This window comes from Falco peregrinus, chromosome 6 (genome assembly GCF_023634155.1).
Source record: "Falco peregrinus isolate bFalPer1 chromosome 6, bFalPer1.pri, whole genome shotgun sequence".
NCBI lineage: Eukaryota > Metazoa > Chordata > Aves > Falconiformes > Falconidae > Falco > Falco peregrinus.
The window spans coordinates 45664800-45679383 of NC_073726.1; the positions used below are offsets into that span (position 1 = coordinate 45664800).

Here is a 14584-nt window from a genome sequence, read left to right on the forward strand (position 1 = left end):
ATAATGTAAAGTAGTTCAGGAGAGATCTCCCAAGGACAGTAAAGATGTACAGCCTCGCACTTGTAGCGAAGTGCCAGAAATCAGGATGGCTGCATATGCATGCTTACTGAAGACCAGCTGCCACAGATAAAATTTGAGTGTCAAAGCTGGCAGAATAAAAAGGGAAGAATCTTCTTCAGAGAATTTTTATTATTTAATAAGAGCAATACCAATAACAAGTAGAGTTACAAGGTGCTCTTATTTTACTTTCGGAGAGACTCCCTTCAAAAATCAAATTCAGGAAACTGTTTACATTCACACCAGGAAAGCAGAAAATATATATCTCATTTCTTCACACATCAAGTCATGTTTAGAAAACCTGTTCATAACTTCTATCAACACATTTGACAGACCACAAAGCAAGACTGACAGCAAGCATGTGGTGAGAACTGCAGTAAAAGACACAGAAGATGCAATAACAAATCCCAACTGCTCATGTCTTAGAAATCAAATTGCATTATATCCATGAGGTCAAAGTAGTAAACATCGGATTAGACTCTGTGGCTAAATTTATTGTTCACACTGACCTTCCATATAAAGCAAAGGAAAATTATGTGAGCAGAGACTGCATACCTAGGCACAAAAGGCCAATTACTTATGACATGAGCACAAGAAACTTTTGAAATTAGCACACATGTGCCCTATTTTGCAGCTGAAGAAGGTTGGAAACGGAAAGGGGGGAAAAAACCCAAAGCTTACAATGGGGCTTAAAGGAGCAATAGATGATTTAAGGTCTTCTTTCATTGGCTTTAATAAGACTAAAAACTTAATGTGTTGAGAAAAAACAGAAATCTTGAAATGGTTTCCCATATGGAAAAAAAAATAAAATCTTTCCAGTCACAGATACAAGTCAACAGGAGAGATTAAGAAAATAGAAAGACAAATAAGATAGGTAAAGCCTATACATATTCAACATGAACAAATGTTGAAATACAAATTTCATATTTCACATCTGAATGCAGAAAAAATATCCGTGAAGTCTGGTTTAGAGCACTATCAGCTACACTGCTATGGAAATAAAAACTACACATCAAAGAAAAATAAAACTAACAATATATTTTACATGACAATACAGATCTTTTATTCAACTGATACTCTGCACGTGGCTTCTATAACTAGCTGTCTCCACTGGTTGCTCCAAATTGATTTACAGCATCAAGCAAAACAGTCACAGTCTAACCAACTTTTCCAACAGTATTTACAATTCGTATTCTCAGAAGTCTTTTCCCTTCAATTTGGCTTTCTCTGAGCTCACAATCTAAAAATCAGAAATAAAAGAAAATTCACCAGAGCCTCAGATTTCTAAAGTGTCTCATCCTAATACACCGGAGTATTTCAGAGTGCAGTCCATGTCCAAATCTAATTAAAGCAATATCAATAATATACTTAACACTAAGCTTTAGGGTTTTTTTAAGTATCAAACACTGACATGGAGACTACAAACTTTTGGAAAGTAAATATCCATTTTTGCCAAAGAGTGGAAATCTGTAATTGATCTTTACCTTAACATTGGGGTTTTTTAAGGCAAATCCTCTGTACCATCCTGTGAAGAAAGAACATTTTGCTTTTTAAAGTATGCAAATTGTTTCCATATGTAAAACAGATTTCATCTTTCCCTTTTGGACAGATAGGACAATTATATAAAACTGTCAGACTTCACACATTTAAAAGACTTCCATACAATGGAAGAAAAGTCTTTTGTTTAAACCAGCTCATATTCAGATTACTTAATTCACACAATTTAAGGAGCTACTCTTTAAAACTCTATTCCCAAATGTTTCTAACATTGTAACCCAGGCACATTTTGCACTAGACACCACACCAGACAAAAGGGAAATTGTTTCATATCCACTGTCAACATTTACAAATAATTTTGGGACTTAATGCTCTAAATCTATAAACCACATTACTATAAAAAATTCATGATATACCTGATTGAAAAGAACAGATCCTATGCCTCCTGTATCCTTACAGGTATATAATCCTGATATGAAACCAAAAAATACCTATATAATCCTAAATGATCAGAAATTCATACTGGCAGACAAGCCTTAAGCAATGTATTAAGGAGGCAGATTATGAAAAAAAGGAAACTTAATTTCTCTTACACTAGTAATGGACATTTGCTAAAATCGTATTAGTATTCTCTACCTCAGAACAGAGGCAGAAGAGAATGTTTATACTGCTTTAAGATTTGAAGTTATGACTGAATTCATTTGAAAGGGTCTTGACAGCAGCCAGGCTTCCCTTGGAAATACCAAGAAAGCATAAGAATCACAATGAGAACTCTTGCTGTCTTAACTGTTAACCTCTATGAAAGTTTATTAAACAGAGAGATTAAATACTAAGAATGAACTGAAATTTAATTATTATAGGTATTAGAGCACACTGGAACTGTGAAAAAAATTAAGAGGTCAGAATGTGTTATATTATTGACTTCAAAAATGTGTTCATTTAAGAAATGAAGTGAATAGTAATGGGGTTAAATCAACAATATATGAAACTTCATTATCATTGGAATTCCAAACTGTGAACTCACCATCACATTTCTCTAATATTTGAACAGTGTCTCCGATCTCCAGTGATAGGCCATGTGGGACTGTCCCTCGAAAACCAGCTATTACTGAAAAATATAAGTTTCATTTACTTACAACATTAAAATACAAATTATTATTCCTCTTAACAAAAATAGTATATTAACAGGGGAAGTTAAGTTTTAGAAGAAACAGGCTTACTGAAATTTAATAATCTGTAGAAAGATTCAGAGGTTAAGCCACTTTTATGAGCAGAAAAATTAAAATATAGGACTTGGAAAAAAAACCCCACAACAAAAACATCTACAGACCTCCTTTACATGAATAGAAAGCTTCTACTGGAGAACACTGTTAGCCAGACCATAACTACCCGGAAGGACAGAAACTGTTTTATTCCAAACACTCACAGTAACACATATCAGACCTCAGAATTTTGCAAGCTGAAAGTGCCAGTATTTTTGTTGCCATCTATACCACCCACATGCCAAAAAAAGGAAAACCTTATTTCACATTTGCTTAATGGATGCTATAGAACCAACACTCCATATAATCCCAAATGTGAGGAAACAGTTAGGCGGTGCAGACCAAGAAAGCATGTTGTTTACTAGAATACATTAAGTGCACACACAATCTCCCCTGCAGCCTCCCCGAAGCCAGTGAAGCCCAGGTCATGAGCTCAGGCTGGGACAAGAGCTACAGAAATGGGCTTTCCTTGCTGGAGATAAAAAAATATCTCAGAAGCAAAATGTCTGCCAGAGCAGTGATGTTCCCAAATACTCACAATGGTCAAATTTTAAGACTTACATTGTAAGTGCTAAAAAAGTAGCCAGGTGAGTTTTTTTGGGTTTGTGGGGTTTTTTTTTTCCATTCAGACTCAAAATATAATACTCAAAAGCCACTCAAAATTCTTATTCCAACTAATGCTAAAAATCCATTAACATGCTAGATAGCAATTCAGCTATTCAATCCTGTGTTTACTGTATCTGAAACTCTGACTTAAAATATTGCCTAATCCAGGCCATGAGACCAAGCAATAGTGATTCTGATTCTCCATATTATAATATTCTTTTGGAGCTTAATTTTGAAGCTGAAGAGGAAAACGGCCTTCTACCAGTATTAGCAGGGTACAATGCACAAAATTACTTAGTGGCCTACCAGTGATCTTGCTGCTATCAAATATCCATCCACCTAGATTTGAAAACCCAAATCCCACAGCCAAGTGAAAAACACACCAACTCAGAGGCATGAGAAGAAATCCTGACATGTAAAAGCCTAAAGGAAACCCCATGGGTGCAGATAAGCATATGAAGTAACTACTCTTCCACCAAAGGACTGTCAAGATCTTGTCACAACAACCCATTTTGGCGGCTCTTGTCTGCTGTCAGAGGTCTCTCCTGCAACAGGCAGAGACTATGCTCAAACACCATATAACCCGGCATCCACCACCTGTGCTTGTCAATTGTGTGTCAAAAGGCAGCAGGAGAGATTAGCTGCAATGTAGCATCACCACAAAACCCAAAAATTCATTTGTGAATCTTTGCCAGAAAGTTCCAGATTTTAAGAGTAAACCACCAGGATATGGTTTACACTATAGGATGGAATGTATAAAAATGTACAAAAAGTACATTTTTGCCAAAGCTTTCTTCAGAATCCAAAGGCTTCAAAACTCAGTGAATTCAATGATCCCTTCAATCATCATTAAATCATCATTGTGTTTAACCCATGATCTTTATTTATCCCTACTAAAAAAGCCTGTGACATTATATGTCTGGTTAGTCCCTAAGAGTTTGACGTAACATGACAAGTAGCATTGAGTTTTGGTTTGGTTTTCTTTGTTGTTGTTGTTTTTTTAATCCAAGGCATGAGTTTTGAATAGATCTCTATTCATTTTGGTGCTCCTCCTACTCTCAAGGGTAGAACTAGAATACGCCAAGATAAGCATTATGAAACAAAAACAGCTACTTTGATTCCCCTATCATGATCAAGTACACCATTTTTAAAGAAGGTTAGTTGCATGACAGTATTTTTACATTGAAAAAGTTTGTCTAAAAGTTGAAAAATGTGATTTAATTAATTTTTATACAAAGATCTAAAAATTAAATCAGCTTATTAACTATGAACAGATTAAAATAAAACCAAAACTCCCTCAATACAACGTGTATCTAATTTCCTCTGAGGCACTGGATTGACAGGAGTCATTCCAGTCACCTTTCTAGCTTGCAAGAACCAAAACCAATTTATGAAGCCTGCCAAAATAGCACCTGCAGCCACTGAAATAAAATTAAGGTATTAACAGAGGCAACATGCAAAACCAAACCAAACCCTTGCGTATTATTACAGTTGTGAGATGTCTTACTTTTAAACTCCATGAGATACAAAGAATGACAGTAATTTTCTCCTTAAGAGCCAACATATCTCGCCACATTATTATGATCTGACTTTGCCATGACATTCAGTTTGTGTTATGCAGTTACTGAATCTGTTAAAGATTTCTTTTTGGTCTTTTTTTTCCAAAGGAAGTTTTTAAAAAAAAAAAACTTTTAGGGCAAAAGGAGATTGAAATCTGGCACAGCGTAGAAAATAGCTAGAATTTGTTTTAGGGCATGTATTGAAGAGAAAAGTTATACCTTGAAATATCTTCTAGGAGGATGGCCTGGAGAGCATATCAGAAAAAGAAAGAAAGAAATGAGGGCATCACCTGAGCCACCGAGCCAGCACATTTACCCCATCGACTCATAGAAGTCTGGCTGGATTCCTGTGGAGGTCTTGCAGTGAGGTCAGGCTGAAAACAGGCAGCTCATTGTCTTTAGCAATGCCACTCAAAACAAAAGAAGGTACATCGCAGAGCAGCAGAGAACTTAATGCAAAGCACAGGAATCCACAAACTTATCACACAAATGTTTGGTTGCCTGACTTTCTAATAACCAAGTCACATTACAGAATTGGGACTGAGACAGAAGGTGGCTACTCATGTCTTTTTAGTTTATCTGTGGTGTATATACAGAAGTAGACTACACTGAGGATAACGAAGAAGTCGTGGAAGAGGTAGTTACGGTTCCACCAGAGAAGAACCCAGGGTTCAGCAGTTTAGCCATGACAAAGAGTTCCTAACCAAGTCATCTGTGGTGATGCATTTCACATCCTTCTCTGGGCCACCCTACAGTCTTATGAATCCCCATTAGACCTTAGTGCCTGTGTAATGAGCCGGGTGTTGAAGGGCCCCTTGACCATACCAGCAACTCTTGCACGGCTAAGATGGGGAACTGCACTGTTTGTACCAGGAACTCCTGTTGCCTGGCCAAGGTAGGGAATGGGAGTGGGGGACAATCAGTTATTCCTTGACAGCCCTGCAGCATTCCTGACCTGGATTATAATCTGAGTGGAACAGTACCATTGTTATTGGAATTCTGAAAAATAAATTACTCAGGTTATGGCCAGGATGGAAATTTACCAATGACTAAAGCCAATCATCTCACAACCTTATAAAGAACAGTACTAAGTAAGACCCTTTGAGCTCTCCTGCACTGCAGCAGACTGTGACAGCACCTCCTTCTGAGCAGGATGCCGCCCAGAGCTTGCAAACTCCCAAGTTTGTGAGGTTAGGAGGACCACTGCTGAAAGATGATGATGGGGCATGGGCTTATACATCTGCTCCTCAAGGTTCAACCCTTCACCTGTTGAGAAATGCAAATACATTTGATGCGAGTACTTCACTGAACTCAAGGGGAGCTTTTAACAGGTATACCTTTGTACATCTCTCTCCCTCCATCTATTCCTTTGGTTCTGTGTGCGGGTGTATGTGAATTGGTTTATATGCCTCATAGCAAGTATAGTATAAGTTTTGGATCCATAGTTAAATCACTGGTGTAATTCAAGTAAACCCTACTGATTCTATGATTTATTAGTCTATGATTAAGTGCTGATAAAATCTTGTGATCAACTTTAAACTGTGAATAAACCTTAGACATCCTTTAGGTTTAAACCCATTCTCCAAGTCTGAGACTAAGATTGGACCTAGATGCACCTAAACTTTATAAGGATTTTAGAAAGTAAGGGGTTCTGTTCTGAACATTGAGACTCAACAGGAGAATTTCCTTATTTTTTATATTCCTTTAGATATAAACCATTGTCCAAGTCTGAGACTAAGATTGTACCTAGACACACCTAAACTCCATGAGTTTAGAAAGCAAGTGGGTCCGTTCTGAACCTCATGACTTAACAGGAGGGTTTCTTTTATCCTTCATATTCCTCCATTAGGCATAAACTGTTGTCCAAGCCTGAGACTAAGATTAGATCTAGCTGCATCTAAGATCCATCAGGCGTTTAGAAAGCAAGGGGGTTCACTCAACCTTGTGACTCAACAGGAGGGTCTCCCTTACCCCCTTCTGCATCTCTGATCTCTGTGCAAATCATTCTAGCTTGATTCCAACTTGATTTTCTTTCGTATGTTTCACCCATGTAATAAGTAATAGATTGAACCTTGCCATCAAACTTTGTGAAGTCACACTCCCACAAATGCACATTAAAGCCGTTTTGCTAGTACCCTTTATGGTGATTCTTCAAGCAACCTAAACCACTCATTCGCAACACTGTGATACAAATTTCATGCACTAAATCTCTTGCCCTTTCCTCCAATGACCGCATTGTTCTGCAACACTTTGCAGATGCTCCCTAATTCTTTCTCCAAGTAGTAGTAAATAAGTAATCCATCACTGTGAGGCGACCATGACTTAAGGAGTTCTCAACCTACCTTGAGAGCACTACATAGTTATCATACTCATAGAACTGGGCTTTTTATATACACAGCATTCACAGAGCCATGCACGTCAAATATGTACCATTTTCATTCTCATAATAACAGTAGCTGGTGCAATTATCACTTTCTTCTCAATTCCACTGCAACTGGATAGCAGAGGCCTTAATAAGACGACAGACAGAAAAAAAGAAATCCACTCTGAATATAGCTCAGCTACCAATATCTGCAGTCTGTGCAGATGCACTGTCCGCATGCATGCCCCCAGGAAGCTAAGTATTAAAAGCACTTACATCTAGATACATTTTTTTGTCATTGTAGTACCTGAAGGTCATAGAAATGTCCTGTTTGTGTTTGAAGCACAGGTGTAGTGACTGATGCCCACTTCAGTCACCTCTCAACAACAGGACAAATGTGGAACTCCACAATCAAAGTTTGTAGGCGGACATCATCTCAAAACTCTTTTACAAACTGAGTTCAAATACAACAGCCAGCTCACATTAAGTATTTTCTTGCTCCCAAAGGGTACTCAGAGGGTAAGAAAGCAAGACAACAACACAGGACACAAAAGCTTAATCCATACAGAAGGTGAAGTTATATAGTGAGAACTACAGTGACATGCAATACTAAAGCAGCATTGGTTATAATGCCAAGCTTAGAATTTTTAGAGTATCACAGGTGCAGTGAAACCCAAGTTACGAAAGAACCCATTTCCTTGAGAACTATGGAGAAATAATCAGAAAGAGAAGAACCTTTATGACATAACCAGTTAAGTTACCTGATTAACTTGTAAAATTAATCAAATACTGTAATATTTTCTTAATATTCTTCCTCTACATTTCAATATAACAGAATCAGTTCAATCTGTCAACACTATGTGAAATCTTACACAACATCCTTTCTATGTGTTTCCACTACAAGGACATGTATGAATAATTGGAAAGAAGTTTCCATTCCTTACCTTCGTATCAGAGCACCAATGCAATTAGGGGGAAAAAAAAAAAAAAAGAAGAAGAAAGAAGGAATAATCTAATGACACTTTAAGGTCCAGCTTCTCAAACGAAACATCATATTTCTGCTCTCATCCACATCACTGCCTGTCTGTGCTCACTGTTGGACAGCTTTACATATCATAAAGTTACTTAGAATGGAAAAGATCTTTAAGATCATCAAATGCAACCACTGACCCAGCACTACCAAGTCTACCACTAAACCATGTTCCTAAGCACCACATCTACACATCTTTTCAATATCTACAGGGATGGCGATTCCACCACCTCCCTAGCAGCTTGTTCCAATATTTCAACACCCCTTCAACACCTTGTTGGCCTCCTTGGCCACCTGGGCACCCTGCTGGCTCAGATTCAGCCAGCTGTCAGCCAGCACCCCCAGGTCCTTTTCCCCAGGCAGCTTTCCAGCCACTCTGCCCCAAGCCTGTAGTGCTGCGTGGGGCTGTTGTGACCCAAGTGCAGGACCCAGCACTTCTGCAAGCACCTCATGTATAAAAAGATCAATCCAAGCCCAAGGTCTTAAATTAGAGCCTAAACTAAGTTTTTTGGTGCGGAAACTCACCTTCTGCTCACCTAGAGCACTGACAGCCTTGTTGTTCTAAAAAAATAAAACAAGATTCTCTTTCTACTTGCAACTACCTCATTCAAATTTTGTATGAGCCAGCATTATATAGAAGCATTTGATACTCACCAAGAGCATGCTGGGTTTCATGACTGGCTTGACTTTTTGTTTACAAGATGAAAACATCTCCCAAAAAAGCATACAACGTGACATGGTGTTCAAGACTGCCCCCATCACAAGTTAAAATTAAGGTCAACACCACAAAAGGAAACACCAAGTACACTGTACTTCCCAGTTGAGTAGCAGGACACACATCCCCACAGATAAAGGAATCAACAGCAGAGGCAACACCTACAGTAACTACTAATACCTCAAAAACGGGCATCTGTACCACAATAGCAGACTCAGGTTTCACATAATAAACAACAGTCCTTCAACTGAAGAAAGAGGAAGGGGGAAAGGATATGGGTTAGAAAAATCTAAATTACTTGAATAATTACTTGGCCATATTGTAAATGCTAAATGTTGGAGTGAAAAAACAGACTCCAGTTCAATGCCCTAAGTCATGATGCCCCAGCTGTCAGAGGTAACATAAACCACACAGACAGATAATAAAAACACACTGGAAAACAACAGATTTGGAGGATAGGCACACTGTGTCAGAGGGACTGGTTTTGATGGGGAGCAAGACACTCTGATAAAGAAATTGATTTCCTGGTAGCAGGGGGTGGGTGGCCCACTTCAAAGTTTTGCTTTGGGTTACATTCTTACAACATTTATGCCCAAATAACTGGAAGTCTCCACACAAGAACTAATGAGGCAGACGTTGTTCCTTTCTTCCTAACAGATGTCCAGAAACTACTGCTTCCAAATATTATCTGCTATAATTGAGATCAAGTCCTCTCAGTGGCAAAAGCAATTTTTAAAAATTTTTATTCTGGCCTTGAAGTGTCATTCTTTCACCAGATTGAAACTTTCAGGTACAATCATGTCAAGGGGTTTCCTTCCTATTCACCAGCAGAAAAAATAATTTAAATAGCTATAATAACTTCATAATGTTAGAAGCTCCCAGATTTCATTGACATTAGTTAAAACAATCTGTTAATGTTGCGTTTTTCCTTTTTGATGGAAAATTAAGCTTGTTTTAAAGTAGTTTTTTAGCTGATAAGTAACGAATTATGTGTACGCACTGTCTTCAAGGAAGGCTCTGATTCAGTGGTCTTTATTGTAGAATTGATATGTACTTATGGTCAGTAAATACAAAAGACATCTGGCATTGTAAGCAGCTGTAGAAAATGCAGCATTAAGGAGCACACATCATCAGGACAGCTATTAAAAAACCCAAGCAAATAATAATAATAAAAAACAACAATCGTGCCAAGGATACTACACAGGATAGTGTTTGTCAACTGATCTGAAGCTACTGACTACTGGCAAGCAATGCAAGCATCCAGTGGTAGAGCTCCCTATTTTGTAGCACAGGGATCTCCTGAAACAGACATGGTATTGCTGTGTTGAACAACCATTGAGAAGATCTTTTTTCTGTGAATTTGCCTAACCAGGCTTTACGTCCATCACAGTGTTAGCATCCAAAAACTCAGTAAGCATTCCAATTTAAATACGCTTCATGGAAAAAGAGTCTTTTTTTTTTTTTCCACAGTGCCACTTGAAATTTCATTTCATGTCCCCTTGTTCTTGTGGGAAAGTTTGAATAAGCAATTCTTGTCACCCTCTCTGCACGTTCGCTGTACCTTTTCCAGGATGAAGCTTAAAAAAGCTGAAGAACCTTTTTAGATTTCTAAATAGGCAGAATTTGTAGAAGCATAAACACAGAAGCATGTAATTCTGCTAACACAGAATAGTCAAAGCTTACTGTAAAAGGCCATCACGTGCACTGAGCTTTGCCTACATATGAATTGATCCGGATGGAGTAGCATGACAGCATAGCTACATCCTCATGCTTCTAATACCCAAGTTAATTCAGGCATCTGTTCAGTAATGCATTGTGCTGCCTACAGATACCCTAGGAGGCTTGCTGCAAACCAAAAACAAGCTAATGAAAACAGAGACCGAAGAGCAGAGAGGGGGTGGGTGGGAAGTCAATCTAATCTCCTTTCAATAAACACAATATATATGAATGTTAGTTTCAATAACAGAAACGATCCTTAAATCTCTTGCAGATTACTGAGGATAAGCACACTCAAATTTATATTGAAATGAAAGAATGTGAGTTCTCTCACCTTTATACGTACAGCACAATTAAAAGGATCAAACGCATAGCCCAGATGATGACAGCCCAGGACTCCTGAGCCACACGTGGCTTTTCAACATCTCTAGTGCTGCTCACATGCAGCATTCAATTGTTCTTAAGAGATAAATGCTTGCACGAAATTTTCTTAATAAGAACATTTATTGAACAGCTACTCATACAAATACCTCAAGGCACATCAAAAACAATCAAAAAAGTTTGTATCAGTGTCAAAGCTTTGAAAATACTATATAAAGTAGAATACTTACATACAACTGTTCTTCACATCTCTAAAAAAAAAAAAAACCACCCAAATCATCTGCAATTCCCACTCCCAACAGCACAAGCTACATATACGTAAGACAAATGCCAAGTTTTAAGTACACAATGACACAGAGCTGTAACGCACCATATTCCTTCCAATGCTAGTCTCAACATTTGAATTCAGCAATGTAATCACTTTCAAATCCTGGATTACAATGCTTCCAAAAGCCATAGGACAAGTGTAACATAGGTAATCAGTTTAGTGTGACTGTCTGAACATTCGTCAAGCTCTCCTCACCCTGCATCTCGGCAACAGGCAGAAACCTTACCACCTCTTGGATAACAGTTTGATCAGTTTTCCCAATACCTGCCAACGTTTTTGCTAAATCTTTCCTTTGGATACCCTAGCTATTAGACAATGTAACTTAGAAAAGAGCACTAAAATTAACAAGTCATGGCACCTATTTGCTGTTGAGAATGGTTGCCAATCTAGAACACCAAAAATGGAATAATTCAGCATGTACTACCAGGGTCCCTGTCCTTGCAGGTATGAGATTTATTTGGTGGTTTTATTCTGTCAAACAGCTAGTTAAGCCCTTCATATTTCTTAAACTCATGCTGCATATTGTAATGTCTACCTCTTAACCCTGCTACGAGCAATTTCTTGATTTGTATTAGTTCTGGAAAGAGGAATTTAAACGTAAAAAGAAAATAAAACCAACAGGTCTTGACTTTTGACTTAAAAAGGTTAGACTTCTAACTATGTTATTCACTATGACTTTTATTAAGACTAAGTATTTCCAAGTTTCTAAGCATTTTCAAACGTTGTTAAGTAATTGCCTTGATCTTTAGTAGCATGATCAAGCAAAAGAGTTATTGCTATTTAACTTTAACTTGAGAAGTCTTCCTGCTTCACTCACAGTCTTCAGAGATCTGAAGTTTCTGATTAAAATCAAATAAACCGTCAGGACTTTTTGTAACTTCCTGTAAGAATCAGGTACAGTAAAGAAGGCAGGCTAATGTATTCACAGTATATCATTCTAAGGTCCAGCAAAGCCAACAAAGCCCTGTCATCGCAGACATCTGATCTCATGACAACTCTTCAGTGCATTTTGGACCTCTTTAAAGCATGAGGTTGTGCTCACCAAAAGTCTCCAAAAAGTTAGATTTAAGAGACAAGTTTCTATGTGATTTCAAATCCAGATCTATGGTGATACATTTGTACGTGCTGGAAGGTTCGCTGGCTACCTGTCATATTTGTACAAAGCCAGCAGAAATTGAACAGGAAAATTAAATGCCTCTCATAACTAAGAAAAGAGGATGTTCTTCCAGAAAATGCTTAACTTTTTTTTCAGAACAATATGAAGACTATTTTTTTTAAAATAGGTCTTGAATAGGTAAGTACTTCCTTACAATTTCGTAATGACTTAATGCAAGAACACTTGGTACGGTCCAAAACCTAATGACCAGACATTTCCCAATTCTCCTCTTTCCTCCCCAAAAGCATTATAACACAACATGCTGCTCCAAACTTGGGAGGCATAATTTCACAGCCTTAAACTGCAGGCAGCACCACGCAAACCCAAGCTCAGAAGAGCTGGAGTCTTGTGAACTGCAAAGAAAACAAGACTGCTGTGCAAGCTGCAGGCATTACTCTTTGCTAATGATCAGAGCCACCTAAGGGGAAAAACAGACAACGGTACAGTAGCTGAGAAACTTCATGTGTTTGGTATCGAAGTGTTTGGCAAATGAGACCAGGTTCCTCTTAATATTTCACTGTTTACTCCCATTCAAGTAATAAATAGCGTTCAAGGAAGCCAAGAAAAGCAGAGTGTAACTTCATTAATACGAAGGACACAGAGCACCCACCTTCTCCAGTAATTTTTTTCTAACAGACAGGTCCATCAAATGACCTTATATAGATGAAACACTCCAGTTTTCTCCTGTTTCCTTTACAAGAGCAGAGTTTAACTCTGTAGTTGACCTGCCACTGGTAGAAGACAATAAAAAACCCCCATCACTGGAAAACCAACAGAATGCAAACACGAAAAAGAATGTAGAAAAAAAAGTCAATGTATCCTGCAATTTTCAATGCCATTTCTTTTAAGCTTGTCTGGTATTATTATTTTTCAGATTAATTTTATTTTTCTGGTAATCTGTACGTCTCTGATGACATTCAACCATTTCATTATAAGTTTATTTTAAATATTTTCATTTTACCACTAAGAGTTCTGTTTATTTTGACTTTAACCTACCTGCAATGTTCTCTCTAGCATTTCATAACTCAAGAAATTATTCTGTGTTTTGTAAGATATGAGCTTTAACCAGATTGCTACTTACAATGCAGGTTTATTAAATGTCACTTTTTGGCTGCATATCAAAAATCTTTAGGATATGGTTTTAATCATAAATAGTCATTTCTTCAGTAATGAAACAAAAATCCTACCAACATATGCAATAAGCAAGTTGTGCAATTTAGCTAACATTAAAAGTAAACTGTAATTATGAGCTCCTGTAGCCTGTCCTACAGGTCTGCCAATTCTCTGTAGATACAAACTCAGTATCAGAAAACCTCTTGAAACACAGGACAGTTTGGCAAGGTGTGGAATTAAGTGCAGCTAAGGAAGACAATGATTGCAAATCACTTACAAGTACCCTGGCACATGTTTCTTCTTTTAAATGAGGCATAACTTTCTTGATCTAGTGTAATTAAGAGGCATTACAAGCACACTGGAATACAGCTATCGGGACTAGTAAAGAAAAACTATTTTCTCCTGTGCAAATCCTCAGAGACTGCTGAACACAAGTTCAAACATCCCACTCTGGCTTTAAACTGGTTTATTAGGTTTAATGGCTGGAAATAACCACTGCACTTTTCAAACTGATTTCAATAGTTGAGCCAGCAGAATTCAGTGTGTTTAGCCCTGCAGTTTCATCACTAATCCATAATCTCTGTAAAGTTAAAACTTCAGGGATATTTAACATAATCCCTCATGTATCTTAAAACATATGACCAAAGAGAACTGTAACAAGTGCATACGCTTTTTTCCAAACCAGAGCTCTAAAAAAACCCCAACAAAAAACTACTGGGATGTACACTTCTAACAGTATCTCTGCAGTATTAGGGTGCACTTTCAGAAGTGCAACTGTATGATCCCTCTTGAAAAACCAGGA

The 14584-nt window shown here is 37.7% G+C and overlaps 1 protein-coding gene across 4 annotated transcripts in view; it reads right to left on the reverse strand.

The window, feature by feature from the left end:
• Positions 1-14584, reverse strand: part of DOCK4 (dedicator of cytokinesis 4) — a 256201-nt gene that overhangs the window by 163979 nt on the left and 77638 nt on the right. For all 4 annotated transcript variants that reach the window (XM_055807173.1, XM_055807174.1, XM_055807171.1 and 1 more), the window contains exons 2-3: positions 2579-2662; positions 1542-1582 (exon numbers count right to left, since the gene is read on the reverse strand). In XM_055807173.1, the coding sequence (XP_055663148.1) occupies positions 1542-1582; positions 2579-2662 (125 nt within the window). The remainder of the gene's footprint in view (positions 1-1541; positions 1583-2578; positions 2663-14584) is intronic.